Source organism: Myxine glutinosa, chromosome 8 (genome assembly GCF_964187855.1).
Source record: "Myxine glutinosa chromosome 8, kmMyxGlut1.1, whole genome shotgun sequence".
In the NCBI taxonomy this organism is placed as follows: Eukaryota; Metazoa; Chordata; class Myxini; order Myxiniformes; family Myxinidae; genus Myxine; species Myxine glutinosa.
In genome coordinates, this window is record NC_136268.1 from 13,449,347 (window position 1) to 13,469,858 (window position 20,512).

At 45.2% G+C, this 20,512-nt stretch overlaps 1 protein-coding gene across 1 annotated transcript in view; it reads right to left on the reverse strand.

The window, feature by feature from the left end:
* Positions 1–20,512, reverse strand: part of LOC137432197 (xanthine dehydrogenase/oxidase-like) — a 289,186-nt gene that overhangs the window by 134,590 nt on the left and 134,084 nt on the right. Inside the window, exon 12 of the mRNA XM_078782947.1 lies at positions 10,245–10,396. Within this exon, the coding sequence (XP_078639073.1) occupies positions 10,245–10,396 (152 nt within the window). The remainder of the gene's footprint in view (positions 1–10,244; positions 10,397–20,512) is intronic.

The window sequence follows — 20,512 nt, forward strand, 5'->3', positions numbered from 1 at the left end:
CCGAACTTGGCGTGGAACCAGCACCAGGTGGTGGAGCTGGAGGAGTGCGGCTGGCTCCGCCAGGCCGGTGGAGCCGGCGGCTTTCCCCGCGGTGGCGGTTTTCGCCGCGGCGGTGGGCGGGGCGTGGCGGCGGCCACGAGGTGCGTATCAGCATGCTGCGTATGCTGTGTAAGCTGATGCTGTGAATCAGCATCAGCCTCGGGATCCACGAGGTAGGCAGCAGCATCAGCCTCGAGGTCCGCGACGACCGCACCGACTCTCGCCCGCATGTCCGAAGCCGCAAAGTACCTGTCCGCCTCGGCGGCCAATGCTCGGTGTTCCGTTAGCACGGTCCCGGCCAACGCGAGGCGTACCTGTGCTGGAAGTTGGCGACGGAAAAGTGCCCGGAATAGAGAACCAGGGGCTTCGTCGCCCAACAGCGACAGCATATGGTCCATTCGGACCGACGGGCGTGTGTCGCCGAGCTCAGGGAGATCCAGGAGGCGGTCGGCCCATACGTCCTCCGTGAGGCCGAACGTGGCTCGGAGCCTCGTACTTGTGGCCCACTTGAGTGCCTCGTACTTGTGGCCGTCCGGTGCGTGGCGAAGGACGGACACAAGTCGAGCGGCCGTGCCGGGCCCGAGGGAGGCGACGACGTGGCAGTAGCGTGTGTCGTCGCCGGTGAGGCGCCGAAGCTGAAACTGGGCTTCGGCTTGGACGAACCAAACTTCGGCCTGGGCCTCCCAAAATTCGGGAAGTTTAATCGACATCGCGTTGTTGGCCATGGCAATGGCGTCGTGTTTGGAAGGATCGCTACGGCAGATCCAACGTCGAGGTCACCAGTAAAGCGCGGTGTTACGCGCGCTGCCTGTAAGCAAGGAGGAAGCGGACAACGCGGTAATTTTTAAGAGTCTTTATTCAAGAGTTCACTGTAACACTGAGCTGCTCAGGGCTGCGCGCCCCGTGTATATCGTGAGGCCACGCCTCTCTCCCGGGCGTGGCCCACCCCCACTTGGTGTGCGGGGTGATGTCACCACGTCAGTGCTTTCGTGTCCGCCACATCGGCATCATTGTTGACGTTTTTGTGACGACTGTCATCAAATGGAAAAGTAATACATCTTAACGGAAAAGAAAAAGCGAATTTTTAAAATATGTCGACATTTTCCCCGACTGTTATTTTAGGCGGTGTATTTTTGTGTATCATCATGGCGTGATTTAAAAATATATATCTCTGCATTTTCCCGTGTGTGCGTGAATGTTCTCAATTATTTCTGACATCGAGTCTAAAACCATCGATAAAAATTAAATCAGATGGTGAATTCGATATAAAATCGTGAGGGTGACTCAATGAATGGGCTTTATGTTACAGGCCTTTGAGAATTCATTTCGTTCTAAAAACGGAAACTTTCATCGGATTTTATTCCCGTTTTTTTTCAACCGAGTCTAAAACTATGTTAGCGACTGTTAAAAATGAAATGATATATCGAATTTGAGTTGAAATAAACCTGTGTGAGAGAGAAAGACAGCGCGGGCCTAACTAAACAGGCCTCAAAGCTATTCGAGTTAATAAAATGGTGGATATTTGTTTACATGAGGCCTCTCCAAGAATGGGTGGAGCTATGGGTGGAGCTACTCTGCAAACGGAGTAAGCCACACCTCGGACAGACAGACAGACAGACAGACAGACAGAATCACCTTCGCCTATTATAATATAGATTATGTTCATCAAACATTCATGGGTTTGTGGAGGAAATGAACATTTCCTGAGAATAATTTTATCATCTATGTAAATGAAACCCACTATGTTTGGATTTCATGATGCCTCATATAATGAAAAGACAACATGAGTAAAGTAATTGAAAATCACTCATGTACCTGAATTGCAAAACTTCTACCATAACATTGTGCTCTGAGTTAAGGTGTGTATCATTAATAAGAGTGCACAGTGTTTGCCCATCTTGCAGGTTTAAGGCAAACATCCGTGTGCATGTCTTGAAAAACTTTTATGATCACATCGTGTTCTGAGTTAAGGGGGTTGTATTATGACGCAAGGTGTTTGTCAAGCTTGGATTTAAGGTTGTTTAATTCATCTGACAGTACAGGCACAAAAAAAACGAACTGCGAGCACTGATGATAATGCTTCCGTTTTCGGTTTTGCCGGCGAGGTTGTGGGTTTTTCCAAGCTCTCCACGTTACGAAAGTTAAGAAATTTTCCCATTTGTATTTTTGTCAAAAATGTATTTTTATTTTACGGTGTGAGTGCCTACTGTGTGTTTCTAGTTCTATCTCAGTGTAAATCGTGCATACCTGTGTATAATCATCGGTTGGTTCCTGCCGCGTTTTTCAGGCCTGGATTTCCAAGCCTCGAGGCTTTGTTGTCTCCTCTCGGCGGTCGTTTGTGGTCCATTTACTTTCGCTCTCTCACTGTTTTTTCAGTCTTTTTTTCATCCCATACTTCTCCGAACAGCTTACACTTTGTTTGAAGTCTTAACCCCCCCCCCCCCCTCCAAAAAATTAAATAAATAAATAAATAAATAAATTCCTTCTCTCCCCGTGTTCGTTCATTCTTCGACCACATATTTCGCCCCACCCGTTTTTTTTCTCTCCTTCCTTCATAACTCAACCCTCTCCAGCCGACACCTTTCTAATTCCAGTTCTCACCATACTTCTTCAACTTTATCCTTCTTCCTCTGATCCATTTTCACCTAACCTTCAAAAAAATATTAACGAAGAATTTAAAAAGTAGGCCTCTCCTCCGGGACAAACACATTTGCGTATACACCTCCCTGTTCCTTCGTTCTCTGCTCTCCTGGCTGTCAATCTCCTATTCTTCGATTCCTGCTTGTGAACCCATGCTGGAATCATTAATCCACCTGAGGAATCCTTCATGCCCTCATTTAGGGAATTTCCCCAGATAGTTTTCACGGTTTAGTTTTAAAATGTTTAAATTTTCCCCTGAAGTGTTTTATTGTTGCATATGATAACAACATTTTCTTCTTCTTCTTTAAAAGGTTGTTTTCGATTTGCTCACCAATCTCTTCATTTCAAATAAAAATTCAATCTTGCAGTTCTTCCTTCCTACATTCCCTAAGCTCACCTGCATTCCACCCGTCCAACGTTTTCAAACGGATCTCTGACTCGAAAATCACAAGAAACTCATTTTGCAATAAATGATCGTTTTCCATTAATCATCCAACACTTTCGGAAATTCAAATTCATCCTTCCCCTCCTAAACTCCCCCCTTACCCATCCCTTTCAAATCTCCCCCCTTGCCCCTCTCCTCCAAAACTTCCCCCTCACGCCTCCCCTCCTAAATCCCCTCCTCACTCCTCAATTTCAAAACTCCTGCCTCCCCGCTCCCCTTCAAATCTTCCCACCCTCCTTTTTTCTCCAAATTCTACCCTATCACCACTCCTCTCCTCAAAGCATCCTCCGCGCTTCCTCTCCCTTCCAACTCTGACCTCCATCTCCTCCAACCTTCTTCCTCGCTCTTCCCCCCCTCAAACAACACCTCATTGTGCCTCATCCAATCACCATCAAGCCTTTTGTCCTCCTCCTCCTCCTCCTCCTTCCCTTTCTCCTAGCTTTTCTGAAATCTCTGACACACTATCAACAGCTCTCCCTACCTCCCCTCCTCTTCCTCATATTACCCTACCCCTCCCCTCCCCTGACCTGCATCCGATGCTCCTCCTTCCTCTTCCTTAACGTTATGGACCTCAAACATCCGGGGCCTTCGCTCATACCTGATTGACCTCTCCATACAAGTTGCTTCTGACAAACAAGACTTAATCTGCTTAACAGAAACTTTCCTCTTTCAAGATGTCTCTGATTCCTTAATATCTCTCCCTGGTTACTCCCTCCTCCGGTATGATAGACCTGAGCCTTGTCCTGGAGGTGGTGTTGCTGTCTTTATCAAAAACTCTCTTCCTCACTCTCCCTGCACTGCCCTCTCTCCACCTCACCGCCAGGAGTACCTCTGGCTACGGCTTCCTCTCCGCTCTCACCTTTTGTTCATATGTGTGTTGTACCATCCACCAAACAGTGATGACTCCATCTACATCTCGCTGTCTGATAACATGAACCAACTTCTATCGACTCATCCCAACCCTCTCTCTTCCTCATGTTACGTGGTCCTCCCGGTGACTACCTGGTCTCTGTGACCCCCGGACCGTGAGAGGAACCCCGCCAGAAAGATATATGATTTATACGCTTTCGTAACGCAATCAATATGAATTCCAGTCAAGAAGAAACCCCACACCAAGGATCCGGATTAATCAATAATATATTCCCAATCAATCAACAACAATCAACAATATTACTAAGATGGCCATCTCATATATTTCCCCCCTTTCCCCACTCATGACACCCTCAATAGTCACTGTCCCTCACAATGTCTCTGGGCCCCTCCAGACCAAGGGAAGGTCGACTTCTCCGCACACGGGCAGTTGAACGGACCCCTGGCTGACGTGCTCCCAACGTGCGCGTCATGTACCGGGAACAGCTGCTGCCGCGGACACCTCCTCGGCAAGCCACCGAGGTCGGAGCCCGTGATCGCGGCCTCTGGGCTGTGAACGGCTCGCAAAGCGCGCGAGGCCCAAGGTGCGACCCGTACACGCCCTCGGAGGCGTCGAGGCGAACAGTGCCGGACGCTTGGTTCCTTCCAGGAACCCACGGTAACCTGACACGTAACAGGCAATCACCCCGCGCAGGTAACTCCTCTCGCCAGACGGGCTTTTCAAACTCAGCGTTCCAAAGCAGGTAAAGATCGACTCGGCTCGCGTCGGAGCTGGTCGAGGATCAAGATGGCCGCTTCTCTCCCGACCTTGTCTCTTTTTCTCTTCCGGTTTACGATCCCGTTTCCGGTCTCGGTCTTACCAGGAGCGCTTCTCACCATTTAACCACAACAACCTTTAATGGAATAAACATTAATAAGAATTCTCCCCATTTAACCACAACAACCTTTAATAGAATAAACATTAATAAGAAACGACCTGACTAGTAATTCACATAAATCCGGAATTCGTAACTCATATGTGGTGATTTCAACTGTGATCATGCCAGCTGGCTGGGTGTGGGTTCCCTCTCTCACCAGCCATGGCTCCTCAGCAAAGAACTTCTGTGACTCATTGGGACTGACACAATCTGTCAATTTCCCGACCCGGACCTCAGTCAACGGAGTATCTTCTCTTCTAGACCTGGTTATGACTAACTTCCCTGCAAATGTCTGCTGCTCTTCTTCTGCTCCAATTGGCTCTTCTGATCATTTCCTTGTTAAAGTGGACATCTCTCTGGCCATTCTCAGATAGACTCCTCAGCGCCCGCGAATCTGGCATTTCACTCAGGCCACCTGGCACGGTCTTCAAGCAGCCATCAATCATCTGGACTGGTCTCCCATCTCTACCGCCTCTGACATCAACTCATCCTGGGAATTCTTCCAAAGAAAACTGCTCTCTCTCATGCACAGATTCATCCCATCCCGTCTTCAGTTGTCATACCCTTCCTCCCGTCCATGGTACACGGAATCTTGTGGTGAGGCAGTTGCCCTGAAACAACTTGCCTTCGCCTCCGGGAAAGCAAATCCAACTGAAGGAAATCTCATTTCCTTTCACAAAGCCCGAAACAAGTGTGTCCACCCTCAGGAGAGCCAGGAAACAATATCTCTCTTCTCTCAAGAGTGAACTCTCAAACCTGTCTCCCTCTTCCAAATCCTGGTGGCGTCTTGTCAAATCTGTTTCTGGTTTTGCTCTCCCTCCATCCCCTACCTTACCTCAAACGGCTACACAGCTGACTCCACATGTGAAAAAGCTGAATGTCTCAGCTCTGAGTTTGCCTCAAAATTTTGTGTCCCAAACCAGTCTCTCTCTGTACACACTGTACCCAGTCGTACCCAGCTGCTCGTGGACTCTGTGACCTTCTCTCCTGACAAGGTGGAGAAGTTTCTGTCAATCCTCGACTCTGATTCTGCAACTGGACCAGACGGGGTCAGCCCAGGGGTCCTAAAATCTGCTCTGCTACTCTTTCACACCCTCTCTCTGTTCTCTTCACCCTCTCTTTTGCTCAAGGTCATCTGCCATCAGCTTGGAAATCAGCCAACATTACCGCTGTACACAAAAAATGTGCAAAAACAGATCCTAGCAACTACAGACCAATCAGCCTTCTCCCAATTATCAGCAAAGTCATAGAATCCATCATTGCTTTGGATATCAAATCCTTCCTCATCTCCAATGGCTTGATCTCTAATCATCAACTTGGTCTCAGACCAGGTCACTCTACTCTGGACATGCTGCTTCTGCTGTCTCAACAATGGATGGAGGTCCTCAATGTCAAACAGGAAATTTGAGCTGTCTCCCTTGACATATTATGTGCCTAAGATACGGTCTGACACCCTGCTCTGCTCACCAAACTCTCCTCCTGTGGTATCCATGGAAATCTCCACGCATGGCTTGTGGACTTACTCTCTGGTCGTAGCCAACGTGTGGTCCTGAATGGATTTCTCTCATCTCCCCTTCCTGTTCAGGCTGGAGTTCCCCAACGCAGTGCTCTGGACCCTGTGCTTTTTCTGGTCTTCATAAAATGATCTCTCCGACTCTGGAAAATCCTCTCTGTCTCTTTACTGATGACCCCACTCTCTGCCGCTCTATACCTCATCCCTCAGATCGGCAGTCTGCAGCATCCTCACTCTCTGCAGACCTGGACAAAATCAGTCTGGTCAAACAAGTGGAACATGTCTTTCAATCCTGACAAATCTCACACTCTTACTATGCCTCTCCGAAAAGACCGTTTGGACAACCGTCCCATCTACTTTCTCAACAATCCTCTCCAAGAAGTTCTGTCACTCAAGCTCTTGGTTCTCACAATCTGCCATGATCTTTCCTGGGAAAACCACATTTCCAAGCTGGCCTAACATGCCAGTCGCTGACTGGGCATCCTCCGTTCTGTGAAGTCCTTCCTTGGCACACCTGAGCTCCTCACCACATACAGGGCTTTCATCTGCAGCTCAATGGAATACTGTTCTCCCCTCTGGGCTGGTGCTCCTGCCTCACAGCTAGCTCGGCTTCACGCTGTTGAAACCAAAGCTTTCAGAATCATTGGAATCTCCCGCAATGAAGCGAACTCCGAGGGCCTTTCACTCACTCACAACAGGCAGGTTGGTGGTCTTTCTGTCTTCTACCAACTCCTCTCCGCCCTTGACCCCCAGCCCTGTCTGTGCTCTGTCCCCCAAATATTCCTACAGGTCGCACAAGATCTGCCAGCAACCCTCTTCAGGTGAAACTGCCAAAATGAAGACTCTCTGCTCACCTTCACTCTTTCATTCCTGTTTTCTCCCGCCTCGAGAACAAACTCCCTCACTCTATTCAATCCCACTCCTCCCTCCAGGTATTTAAAACAGCTGTTCACCACCGTCTCTTGTCTTCCCCCATCCAAAACCTTGATCTTTTCTACCCCCGTTAATTCACCCCAGATCCACTTTTTTGAAATTCCGACTGCTTTCCTGGAAGTCCTAGCAGTGTACATGTGTTTTATACCTCTCCCACCTCCCCCCCCCCCCCTTCCCATGTCTCCTCCCCCAAGCCCTCTCCCTCCCACAGATCTCCCGGTGTCCCTGCTCTCAAATGTTCTACTTGTGTGCTTCCCTCTCTCTCCCAATCTTGTCTCCCGCTCCCTTTATCTCATGTTTTATGTGTCAGTTTGTATTTTTGTGATTAATGTTAGCTCTTACACGAGCCTCGATCTTGAATACAAAAAATAATAATGGGTAAACCACTAAAACACCCACTTGTTCACATGTGTAAATCACTAAAACACCCACTTGTTCACATGTGTAAACCACTAAAACACACAGTTGTTTTTCCATGTGTAAACCACTGAAACACCCTCTTGTTCACATGTGTAAACCACAACACACCCACTTGTTGACATGTGTAAACCACTGTTTATATGTGTATACGACTAAAACACACAGTTTTTACATGTGTAAACCATTAAAACACCCACTTGTTCACATGTGCAAAAACCACTAAAACACCCAGTTGTTCACATGTGTAAACCACTAAAACACCCACTTGTTCACATGTATAAACCACTAAAACACCCAGTTGTTTTTATGTGTAAACCACTGGAACACCCCAGTTGTTTACATGTGCAAACAACTAAAACACCCAGTTGTTAATATGTGTAAACCACGAGAACACCCAGTTATATACATGTGTAAACCACGAGAACACCCCAGTTGTTTACATGTGTAAACCACTAAAACACCCAGTTGTTTATATATATAAACCACGAGAACAGCCCAGTTGTTAACATGTGTAAACCACTAAAACACCCAGTTGTTTATATGTGTAAACCACTAGAACACCCAGTTATATACATGTGTAAACCACTAAAACACCGAGTTGTTTGCATGTGTAAACCACTAAAACACCCAGTTGTTTTTATGTGTAAACCACTAGAACACCTCAGTTGTTTACATGTGTAAACCACTAAAACACCCAGTTGTTTATATGTGTAAACCACTAAAACACCCAGTTGTTTATATGTGTAAACCACTAGAAAACCCAGTTATATACATGTGTAAACCACAAGAACACCCAGTTGTTTATATGTGTGAACCTCTAGAACACCCAGTTATTTGCATGTGTGAACCACTAAAACACCGAGTTGTTTGCATATGGAAACCACTAGAACACCCCAGTTGTTTACATGTGTGACCACTAAAACACGGAGTTGTTTGCATGTGTAAACCACGAGAACACAGAATTGTTTTTCCATGTGTAAACCACTAAAACACCCAGTTGTTCAAATGTGTAAACCACTGAAACACCCTCTTGTTGACATGTGTAAACCACAAAACACCCACTTGTTGACATGTGTAAACCACTGTTTATATGTGTATACCACTAAAACACAGTTGTTAACATGTGTAAACCACTAAAACACCCACTTGTTCACATGTGTAAAACCACTAAAACACCCAGTTGTTCACATGTGTAAACCACTAAAACACCCACTTGTTCACATGTATAAACCACTAAAACACCCAGTTGTTTATAAGTGTAAACCTCGAGAACACCCCAGTTGTTAACATGTGTAAACCACTAAAACACCCAGTTGTTTATATGTGTAAACCACTAGAACACCCAGTTATATACATGTGTAAACCACTAAAACACCCAGTTGTTTGCATGTTTAAACCACTAGAACACCTCAGTTGTTTACATGTGTAAACCACGAAAACACCGAGTTGTTTGCACCACTATAACACCCAGTTATATACATATGTAAACCACTAAAACACCGAGTTGTTTGCATGTGTAAACCACTAAAACACCCAGTTGTTTATATGTGTAAACCACGAGAACACCCTAGTTGTTTACATGTGTAAACCACTAAAACACCCAGTTGTTTATATGTGCAAACCACTAAAACACCCAGTTGTTTATATGTGTAAATGACGAGGACACCCAGTTATATACATGTGTAAACCACAAGAACACCTCAGTTGTTTACATGTGTAAACCACAAAAACATCCAGTTGTTTATATGTGTAAACCACTAGAACACAAAGTTGTTTGCATGTATAAACCACTAGAACACCCAGTTATTTACATGTGTAAACCACTAGAACACCCCAGTTGTTTATATGTGTAAACCACTAGAACACCCCAGTTGTTTACATGTGTAAACCACGAAAACACAGAGTTGTTTGCATGTGTAAACCACTAGAACACCCAGTTATATACATGTGTTGACCACAAGAACACCCCAGTTGTTTACATGTGTAAACCACTAAAACACCCAGTTGTTTATATGTGTAAACCACTAGAAAACCCAGTTATATACATGTGTCAACAACTAGCTCACCCCAGTTGTTTATATGTGTAAACCACTAAAACACCAAGTTATTTGCATGTGTAAACCACTAAAACACCCAGTTGTTTGCATGTGTAAACCACTAAAACACCGAGTTGTTTACATCTGTAAACCACTAGAACACCCCAGTTGCATGTTGTTGTCTATATTGCTCACATTGTTATTCTGTACCACAGTGTGAATGTTGTTGATCACATGGCTACTCTGTATCACAGTGAATGTTGTTGATCACATGACTACTCTGCACCACAGTGTGAATGTTGTTGATCACATGACTACTCTGTATCACAGTGTGAATGTTGTTGATCACATGGCTACTCTGCACCACAGTGTGAATGTTGTTGATCACATGACTACTCTGCACCACAGTGTGAATGTTGTTGATCACTCACGGCTACGTTGCGGATTTGAGACCCTGCGAACCAACGAAGCTGTTCCATAAGAGCAACAAAGGGAGCGGCCTGGCAGCGTTTCAGCTTGGGTACCGCATCCTGGAGCTCCGCCTTTACCTGTGCAATACGACAGGATGCACCAATATGGAGACCTGCAAAGAGGGTGAAAGTTTGCTCAATGTGGCATCGACAAGCTTTGTTTATAACACCTCATCCTCAATGTGGCATCTACAAGGTTTGTTTATAACACCTCATCCTCAATGTGGCATCTACAAGGTTTGTTTATAACACCTCATCCTCAATGTGGCATCTACAAGGTTTGTTTATAACACCTCATCCTCAATGTGGCATCTTCAAGCTTTGTTTATAACACCTCATCCTCAATGTGGCATCTACAAGGTTTGTTTATAACACCTCATCCTCAATGTGGCATCTACAAGGTTTGTTTCTAACACCTCCTCCTCAATGTGGCATCTACAAGGTTTGTTTATAACACCTCATCCTCAATGCGGCATCTACAAGGTTTGTTTATAACACCTCATCCTCAATGTGGCATCTACAAGGTTTGTTTCTAACACCTCACCCTCAATGTGGCATCTACAAGGTTTGTTTCTAACACCACATCCTCAATGTGGCATCTACAAGGTTTGTTTCTATCACCTCATCCCCAATGTGGCATCTACAAGGTTTGTTTCTAACACCTCACCCTCAATGTGGCATCTGCAAGGTTTGTTTCTATCACCTCATCCTCAATGTGGCATCTACAAGGTTTGTTTCTAACACCTCATCCTCAATGTGGCATCTACAAGGTTTGTTTCTAACACCTCCTCCTCAATGTGGCATCTACAAGGTTTGTTTCTAACACCTCATCCTCAATGTGGCATCTACAAGGTTTGTTTCTAACACCTCACCCTCAATGTGGCATCTACAAGGTTTGTTTCTAACACCTCATCCTCAATGTTGCATCTACAAGGTTTGTTTCTAACACCTCATCCTCAATGTGGCATCTACAAGGTTTGTTTCTAACACCTCCTCCTGAATGTGGCATCTACAAGGTTTGTTTCTAACACCTCACCGTCAATGTGGAATCTACAAGGTTTGTTTCTAACACCTCAACCTCAATGTGGCATCTGCAAGGTTTGTTTCTAACACCACATCCTCGATGTGGCATCTACAAGTTTTGTTTCTAACACCTCCTCCTGAATGTGGCATCTACAAGGTTTGTTTCTAACACCTCACCCTCAATGTGGCATCCACAAGCTTTGTTTCTAACACCTTAACCTCAATGTGGCATCCACAAGGTTTGTTTCTAACACCTCACCCTCAATGTGGCATCTACAAGGTTTGTTTCTAACACCTCACCCTCAATGTGGCACCCACAAGCTTTGTTTCTCACACCTCATCATCAATGTGGCATCCACAAGGTTTGTTTCTAACGCCACATCCTCAATGTGGCATCCACAAGCTTTGTTTCTAACACCTTAACCTCAATGTGGCATCCACAAGCTTTGCTTTTAACACCTCATCCTCAATGTGGCATCCGCAAGCTTTGCTTTTAACACCTCATCCTCAATGTGGCATCCGCAAGCTTTGCTTTTAACACCTCGTCCTCAATGTGGCATCCGCAAGCTTTGCTTTTAACACCTCATCCTCAATGTGGCATCTACAAGGTTTGTTTCTAACACCTCATCCTCAATGTGGAATCCACAAGCTTTGTTTCTTACACCTCATCCTCAATGTGGCATCTTCAAGCTTTGTTTATAACACCTCATCCTCAATGTGGCATCTACAAGTTTTGTTTCTAACACCGCCTCCTCAATGTGGCATCTACAAGGTTTGTTTCTAACACCTCATCCTCAATGTGGCATCTACAACGTTTGTTTATAACACCTCATACTCAATGTGGCATCTACAAGCTTTGTTTATAACACCTCATACTCAATGTGGCATCCACAGGCTTTGTTTATAACACCTCATCCTCAATGTGCAATCTTCAAGCTTTGTTTATAACACCTCATCCCCAATGTGGCATCTACAAGGTTTGTTTCTAACACCGCCTCCTCAATGTGGCATCTACAAGGTTTGTTTCTAACACCGCCTCCTCAATGTGGCATCTACAAGGTTTGTTTCTAACACCTCATCCTCAATGTGGCATCTACAACGTTTGTTTATAACACCTCATACTCAATGTGGCATCCACAGGCTTTGTTTATAACACCTCATCCTCAATGTGCAATCTTCAAGCTTTGTTTATAACACCTCATCCCCAATGTGGCATCTGCAAGGTTTGTTTCTAACACCTCACCCTCAATGTGGCATCTGCAAGGTTTGTTTCTAACACCTCACCCTCAATGTGGCATCTGCAAGGTTTGTTTCTAACACCTCACCCTCAATGTGGCATCTGCAAGGTTTGTTTCTTTCGCCTCATCCTCAATGTGGCATCTACAAGGTTTGTTTCTAACACCTTATCCTCAATGTGGCATCTACAAGGTTTGTTTCTAACACCTCCTCCTCAATGTGGCATCGACAAGGTTTGTTTCTAACACCTCGTCCTCAATGTGGCATCTACAAGGTTTGTTTCTAACACCTCACCCTCAATGTGGCATCTACAAGGTTTGTTTCTAACACCTCACCCTCAATGTGGCATCTACATCTAACACCTCACCCTCAATGTGGCATCTACAAGGTTTGTTTCTAACACCTCACCCTCATTGTGGCATCTACAAGGTTTGTTTATAACACCTCAACCTCAATGTGGCATCTACAACGTTTGTTTCTAACACCACATCCTCAATGTGGCATCTACAAGGTTTGTTTCTAACACCTCACCCTCAATGTGGCATCTACAAGGTTTGTTTATAACACCTCATCCTCAATGTGGCATCTACAAGGTTTGTTTCTAACACCACAACCTCAATGTGGCATCTACAAGGTTTGATTCTAACACCTCACCCTCAATGTGGCATCTACAAGGTTTGTTTATAACACCTCATCCTCAATGTGGCATCTTCAAGGTTTGTTTATAACACCTCACCCTCAATGTGGCATCTGCAAGGTTTGTTTATAACACCTCATCCTCAATGTGGAATCTACAAGGTTTGTTTATAACACCTCACCCTCGATGTGGCATCTCCAAGGTTTGTTTATAACACCTCAGCCTCAATGTGGCATCTGCAAGGTTTGTTTATAACACCTCATCCTCAATGTGGCATCTACAAGGTTTGTTTCTAACACCTCACCCTCAATGTGGCATCTACAAGGTTTGTTTCTAACACCTCATCCTCAATGTGGCATCTAAAAGGTTTGTTTCTAACACCTCATCCTCAATGTGGCATCTACAAGGTTTGTTTCTAACACCTCCTCCTCAATGTGGCATCTACAAGGTTTGTTTCTAACACCTCCACCTCAATGTGACATCTACAAGGTTTGTTTCTAACACCTCATCCTCAATGTGGCATCTACAAGGTTTGTTTCTAACACCTCATCCTCAATGTGGCATCTAAAAGGTTTGTTTCTAACACCTCACCCTCAATATGGCATCTACAAGGTTTGTTTCTAACACCTCACCCTCAATGTGGCATCCACAAGCTTTGTTTCTAGCACCTCACCCTCAATGTGGCATCTGCAAGGTTTGTTTCTAACACCTCACCCTCAATGTGGCATCTACAAGGTTTGTTTCTAACACCTCACCCTCAATGTGGCATCTACAAGGTTTGTTTCTAACACCTCACCCTCAATGTGGCATCTACAAGGTTTGTTTCTAACACCTCACCCTCAATGTGGCATCTACAAGGTTTGTTTCTAACACCTCACCCTCAATGTGGCATCTGCAAGGTTTGTTTCTAACACCTCACCCTCAATGTGGCATCTACAAGGTTTGTTTCTAACACCTCACCCTCAATGTGGCATCTACAAGGTTTGTTTCTAACACCTCACCCTCAATGTGGCATCTACAAGGTTTGTTTCTAACACCTCACCCTCAATGTGGCATCTACAAGGTTTGTTTCTAACACCTCACCCTCAATGTGGCATCTACAAGGTTTGTTTCTAACACCTCACCCTCAATGTGGCATCTACAAGGTTTGTTTCTAACACCTCATCCTCAATGTGGCATCTACAAGGTTTGTTTCTAACACCTCATCCTCAATGTGGCATCTTCAAGGTTTGTTTCTAACACCTCATCCTCAATGTGGCATCTACAAGGTTTGTTTCTAACACCTCATCCTCAATGTGGCATCTACAAGGTTTGTTTCTAACACCTCATCCTCAATGTGGCATCTACAAGGTTTGTTTCTAACACCACAACCTCAATGTGGCATCTACAAGGTTTGATTCTAACACCTCACCCTCAATGTGGCATCTACAAGGTTTGTTTATAACACCTCATCCTCAATGTGGCATCTTCAAGGTTTGTTTATAACACCTCACCCTCAATGTGGCATCTGCAAGGTTTGTTTATAACACCTCATCCTCAATGTGGAATCTACAAGGTTTGTTTATAACACCTCACCCTCGATGTGGCATCTCCAAGGTTTGTTTATAACACCTCATCCTCAATGTGGCATCTGCAAGGTTTGTTTATAACACCTCATCCTCAATGTGGCATCTACAAGGTTTGTTTCTAACACCTCACCCTCAATGTGGCATCTACAAGGTTTGTTTCTAACACCTCATCCTCAATGTGGCATCTAAAAGGTTTGTTTCTAACACCTCATCCTCAATGTGGCATCTACAAGGTTTGTTTCTAACACCTCCTCCTCAATGTGGCATCTACAAGGTTTGTTTCTAACACCTCCACCTCAATGTGACATCTACAAGGTTTGTTTCTAACACCTCATCCTCAATGTGGCATCTACAAGGTTTGTTTCTAACACCTCATCCTCAATGTGGCATCTAAAAGGTTTGTTTCTAACACCTCACCCTCAATATGGCATCTACAAGGTTTGTTTCTAACACCTCACCCTCAATGTGGCATCCACAAGCTTTGTTTCTAGCACCTCACCCTCAATGTGGCATCTGCAAGGTTTGTTTCTAACACCTCACCCTCAATGTGGCATCTACAAGGTTTGTTTCTAACACCTCACCCTCAATGTGGCATCTACAAGGTTTGTTTCTAACACCTCACCCTCAATGTGGCATCTACAAGGTTTGTTTCTAACACCTCACCCTCAATGTGGCATCTACAAGGTTTGTTTCTAACACCTCACCCTCAATGTGGCATCTGCAAGGTTTGTTTCTAACACCTCACCCTCAATGTGGCATCTACAAGGTTTGTTTCTAACACCTCACCCTCAATGTGGCATCTACAAGGTTTGTTTCTAACACCTCACCCTCAATGTGGCATCTACAAGGTTTGTTTCTAACACCTCACCCTCAATGTGGCATCTACAAGGTTTGTTTCTAACACCTCACCCTCAATGTGGCATCTACAAGGTTTGTTTCTAACACCTCATCCTCAATGTGGCATCTACAAGGTTTGTTTCTAACACCTCATCCTCAATGTGGCATCTTCAAGGTTTGTTTATGACACCTCATCATAACCATGGCCGGATTAAAGCACTGGCCAGTTAGGCCATGGCCTCGAACTGCAGAGCTTCTGCTCACCGACCAACCTCATCCACCAAGTTTTGTTACAAGTAATCCACAACACTGTAGAATGCCAAATAATTCCGGAAGTTTACCGTCATTGATGCAGTGTTATACACCATCTTATTAAACATGTCAAAGTACTGTGAAATGGAACGGTTTTGAAATGGCAAATAAACCACTTTTGTTCTACACTGTGAAAGTTAAAAATTTAATTGAGGTTTTAAAGGTTGTTGGGAAAAATTCTTTTTGGGAACTTTCAAAATGTACGTAATGCATCTTTGCCCATAATATGACCCCCCCCACACCCACCTCCCCGTGTAACACCCCATAACGCTTCAACAGACACCCGATAGTAGTCGGTACTAAGTCCACTACTATTTGTAGCTGTCATGGAGGTGCTGGCTCGGAACGTAGAGGGGGGTTTACCGTGGGAGTTGTTGTATGCAGATGATCTGGTGTTGATTGCGGAAAGTATGGATGGACTGAAGGAAAAGATGAACAAGTGGAAGGAATGTATGGAGACAAAAGGTCTGAAGGTGAATATCGGAAAGACGAAGGTGATGGCAAGTGGTAAAGCATGTGGTGAGGTGGAAAGAACTGGGAAGTGGCCACATGCTGTGTGCAGGAAGGGTGTCGGAGTGAACTCCATTCAATGTACAATGTTTGCTGAGTGGGTTCATCAAAAATGTAGTGGTCTGAGAGGGTCATTTACCAGTGTGGTAGCTACATTCAAGTGTAAGGTGTGCACAGAGGGAGCTGCAGATGGAGGAAATGTTGAGTTGGATCTTGGAGACGGCGTGAAGCTGGAAGGTGTGAAAACATTTTGCTACCTCGGAGACATGCTGAATGGAGAAGGTGGATCAGACTCGGCAACGGTTGCTCGAGTGACATGTGCATGGAAGAAGTTTCGGGAACTGAGTGGCGTGCTGATGAGGAGGGGAGTGGCGTTGAAGCTGAAGGGAAAGGTGTATGCTGCATGTGTGAGAAGTGTTATGATTTATGGGAGCGAGACATGGGTAATGAACGTAGAGCAGCAACGAAGGCTGGAAAGGGTGGAAATGCGAATGGTTCGATGGATGTGCGGAGTATCGTTGAGGGAGAGAGGAAGACAAATGATGAATTGCGAAAGATGATGGGAATAGAGCCTGTGATGGATGTTGTGAAGAGGAACAGGTTGAGATGGTTTGGTCATGTGTTGAGGAAGGATGAAAGTGACTGGTTGAGAAGAGTGATGGAAATGAATGTAGAAGGAAGTAGAAGACGGGGAAGACCGAGAAAGACTTGGCTAAAGATGGTGGAAGAAGAAATGCGGGCAAGTGGGTTAACAAGGGGAGATGCAGAAAATAGGGCAAAATGGAGAAGATTGTCATGGGGACCGCAAGGCTAACCCCCGCTCTAGCAGGGAAAATGGCCTTAAAATTCCTGTTGTTGTATGTTTTGTAGACACCCTCTAAAATATTCGGTAATGCTCAATGAAGACACCCACCTCCCCCTATTTGATACCTTAATCCCAAGATGCTATTCATCCCATAGTTTTTTTTTTTTGTTAGTTACTACGGACTATATTTTAAAAAGTAAAGGCGGTACAGTGTACTGTCAATACAGTGCCTTCAGAAAGTATTCACACCCCTTGACTTTTTCACATTTTGTTAAAGACTGAATTTTAAATTAATGAAATTGAGATTTTTTTGTCACTGATCTACACATAATACCCTATAATGTGAAAGTGGATATTTGTTTTAACAAAATAATTAAAAATGAAAATCTGAAATGTCTTGAGTCAATAAGTATTCAACCCCTTTGCTATGACACTCCAAATTGAACTCAGGTGCATCCAATTTCCTTTGATCATCCTTGAGATGTCTCTACAACTTGACTGGAGTCCACCTGTGGCCAATTCAATTGATTAGACATAATTTAGAAAGAAAGACACCTTTCTAAAGGGTGACCCAAAAAAACCTCCCACATTTTGAAAGGCTGTAGCACTGGCAGTAGTGAGGCGGGCGGGGCGGGGCTAGGGTCTGTTGGTAGCCCAACCCCAACCGTCCTCAGTCGCCAACATGGCGTGGTCGGGAGCACACCGTGCGTTCGCTGTCGAAGCGTTCTTCACAAACAACCGTTCCGTGATCGCCGTGCAGAGGGCCTTTCGAAGACGTTTCAGTATTCCACGGAACCAAAACGTTCCAGATCGGAAAACCATCTTGCAGTGGGTTGAGAATTTCAGGGCAACAGGCTCAGCTTTAAAAAGAAAATCACCTGGTCGACCTAGGAGCGCTCGTACGCCTGAGAATATTGAAGCATTGAGGCAATCTGCTGTGCAGTCTCCGAGACGTTCTGTGCGGAAGCATGCTTTAGCTGAAGGGATATCCCGGGAAACTGCAAGGAGAATCTTACACAAAGACCTCCACTTCCATCCATACAGTGAAGCATGGTGGTGGCAGCATCGTGCTATGGGGATGCTTTTTAGCAGCAGGGACTGGAACACTTGTAAGGATAGAGGTACCAATTAATGGAGCAAATGCAGGCAAATCCTTGAGGAGAACCTGCTTCAGAGTGCAAAAGATGATAGACTGCGGTGAAGATTTACGTTTCAACAGGTCAATGACCCCAAGCATCCAGCCAAAGAAACACTGGATTGGATTCAGAACAAGAACGTGAAGGTCCTTGAGTGGCCCAGCCAAAGCCCAGACTTGAATCCCGTTGAGAATATGTGGAAAGATTTAAAGATTTCTGTTCACAGACACTCCCTGTCCAACTTGACAGAGCTTGAGCAAATCTGCAAGGAAGAATGGGAGATCTTTGGGAAATGATGGGAAAGGAGAATGAGAAATGCAATGATCTCGCGAGATCTTGGAGACGGCGGCAGGGATTTTCGAAGCTCCAAACGGTCTCCACGTTTTTCGAAGTTAAGTCTGTTCACAATTGTATTTTGTCGAAACTGTATTTATCTTTCGGTGTGTGAAGTTATTGTGTGCAACTTTGGTTGTTTCTCGGTGTTTATCTTTCATAAATTGATCGTCTGTTTGCCGTGTCGTGAGCAAGGCCTTGTACAGTGTGCACTGTACAACCTTGAGGCTTTGTTTTTCTCTCAGTGGTCCGTCGTTTGTGATCCAATAACTTTCGTTCTCTGTATTCCCAGTCTTTTCACCCATAGCCTACTTCCTTGTGTAAATCTCAACTCAAAAAAAAAAAAAAAAAAAACATTTCCTTCTCTGTTCTCATTCGTTTATTCATTCTTATTCGTTCGTTCGTTCTTCGACCACGTGTTTCTCCCCCATTTCCCCAGATAGTTTTCACTCATTAACCTTCAATGTTTACACTTTCCCCTCAAGTTATGTATTCCGTCATATTTTATAACACCTTTTTCTTCTTCTTCTTTAAAAGGCTGCTTTCGACTTGCTCACCAAATCAATTCATCCCCAAAAAAATATCCATCTCCTATAGTGCCTTTGTTCTACATTCCCTAAACTCTCCTGCACTCCATCCTCCATCCAGCGTCCTTAAACGTATTTTTAACTCGAAGGTCACAAGAAACTCATTTTGCAATAAATGTTCGTTTCCCATAAATCGTACACTTTCAAAAATCCAATCTCACCCCTCCCCTCCAAATCTTCCCCATAACCCCTCCCCTCCAAATCTTCCCCATCACCCCTCCCCTCCAAATCTTCCCCATCACCCATCCCTTTCAAATCTCCCCCCTTGCCCCCTCCCTCCTAAACTACCCCCTCACCCCTCCCCGCCAAGACGCCCCCTCGCCCCTCCCCTCCTAGAATCCTGCCTCACCCCTCCCCTCCAAATCTCCCCCATATCCCATCCCTTTCAAATCCCTCCCCTTGTCCCTTCCCTCCCAAACTCCCCCCTCACCCCTCCCCTTCAAATCTCCCCACCCTCATTGCTTCTCAATTTCCCCCCGCTCACTCCCCCTCCTCAAAGCGTCCTCCCCGCTTCTTCCCCCTTCAAACTCTCACCTCCATCTCCCCCAACCTTCTGCCTCGCTCTTCCCCCTCCTCAAATAACACCTCATTGTGGCTCACCCAATCACCATCAAACCTTTTGTCCGCCCCATCCTTCCCTTTCTCCGAGCTATTCTGAAATCTCTGACACACCTTCAACAGCTCTCCCTACCTCTTCCACCTCTTCCACATCTTACCCTACCCCTCCTCCCCCCTGTTCTGTATCTGATGCTCCCCCTTCCTCTTCATTAACGGTATGGACCTCAAACATCCGGGGCCTTCGTTCAAACTTAACCGATCTCTCCATACAGGTTGCTTCTGTCAAACCAGACGTGATCTGCTTAACAGAAACTTTCCTCCTTTATGATGTCTCTGATTCCATAGTATCTCTCCCAGGCTACTCCCTCCTCCGGTATGATAGACCTGAGCCTCGTCCTGGAGGCGGGGTTGCTATCTTTATCAAAAACTCTCTTCCTCACTCGCCCTGCACTGCACTCTCTCCACCTCACCCCCAGGAATACCTCTGGCTACGGCTTCCCCTTCGCTCCCACCTCTTGTTCATATGTGTGTTGTACCGTCCACCAAACAGTGATGACTCCATCTACATCTCGCTGTCTGATGATATGGACCAACTTCTATCTAGTCATCCCAACTCTCTCTTCCTCATATGTGGTGATTTCAACTGTCATCATGCCAGTTGGCTGGGTGTGGGTACCTCTCTCACCA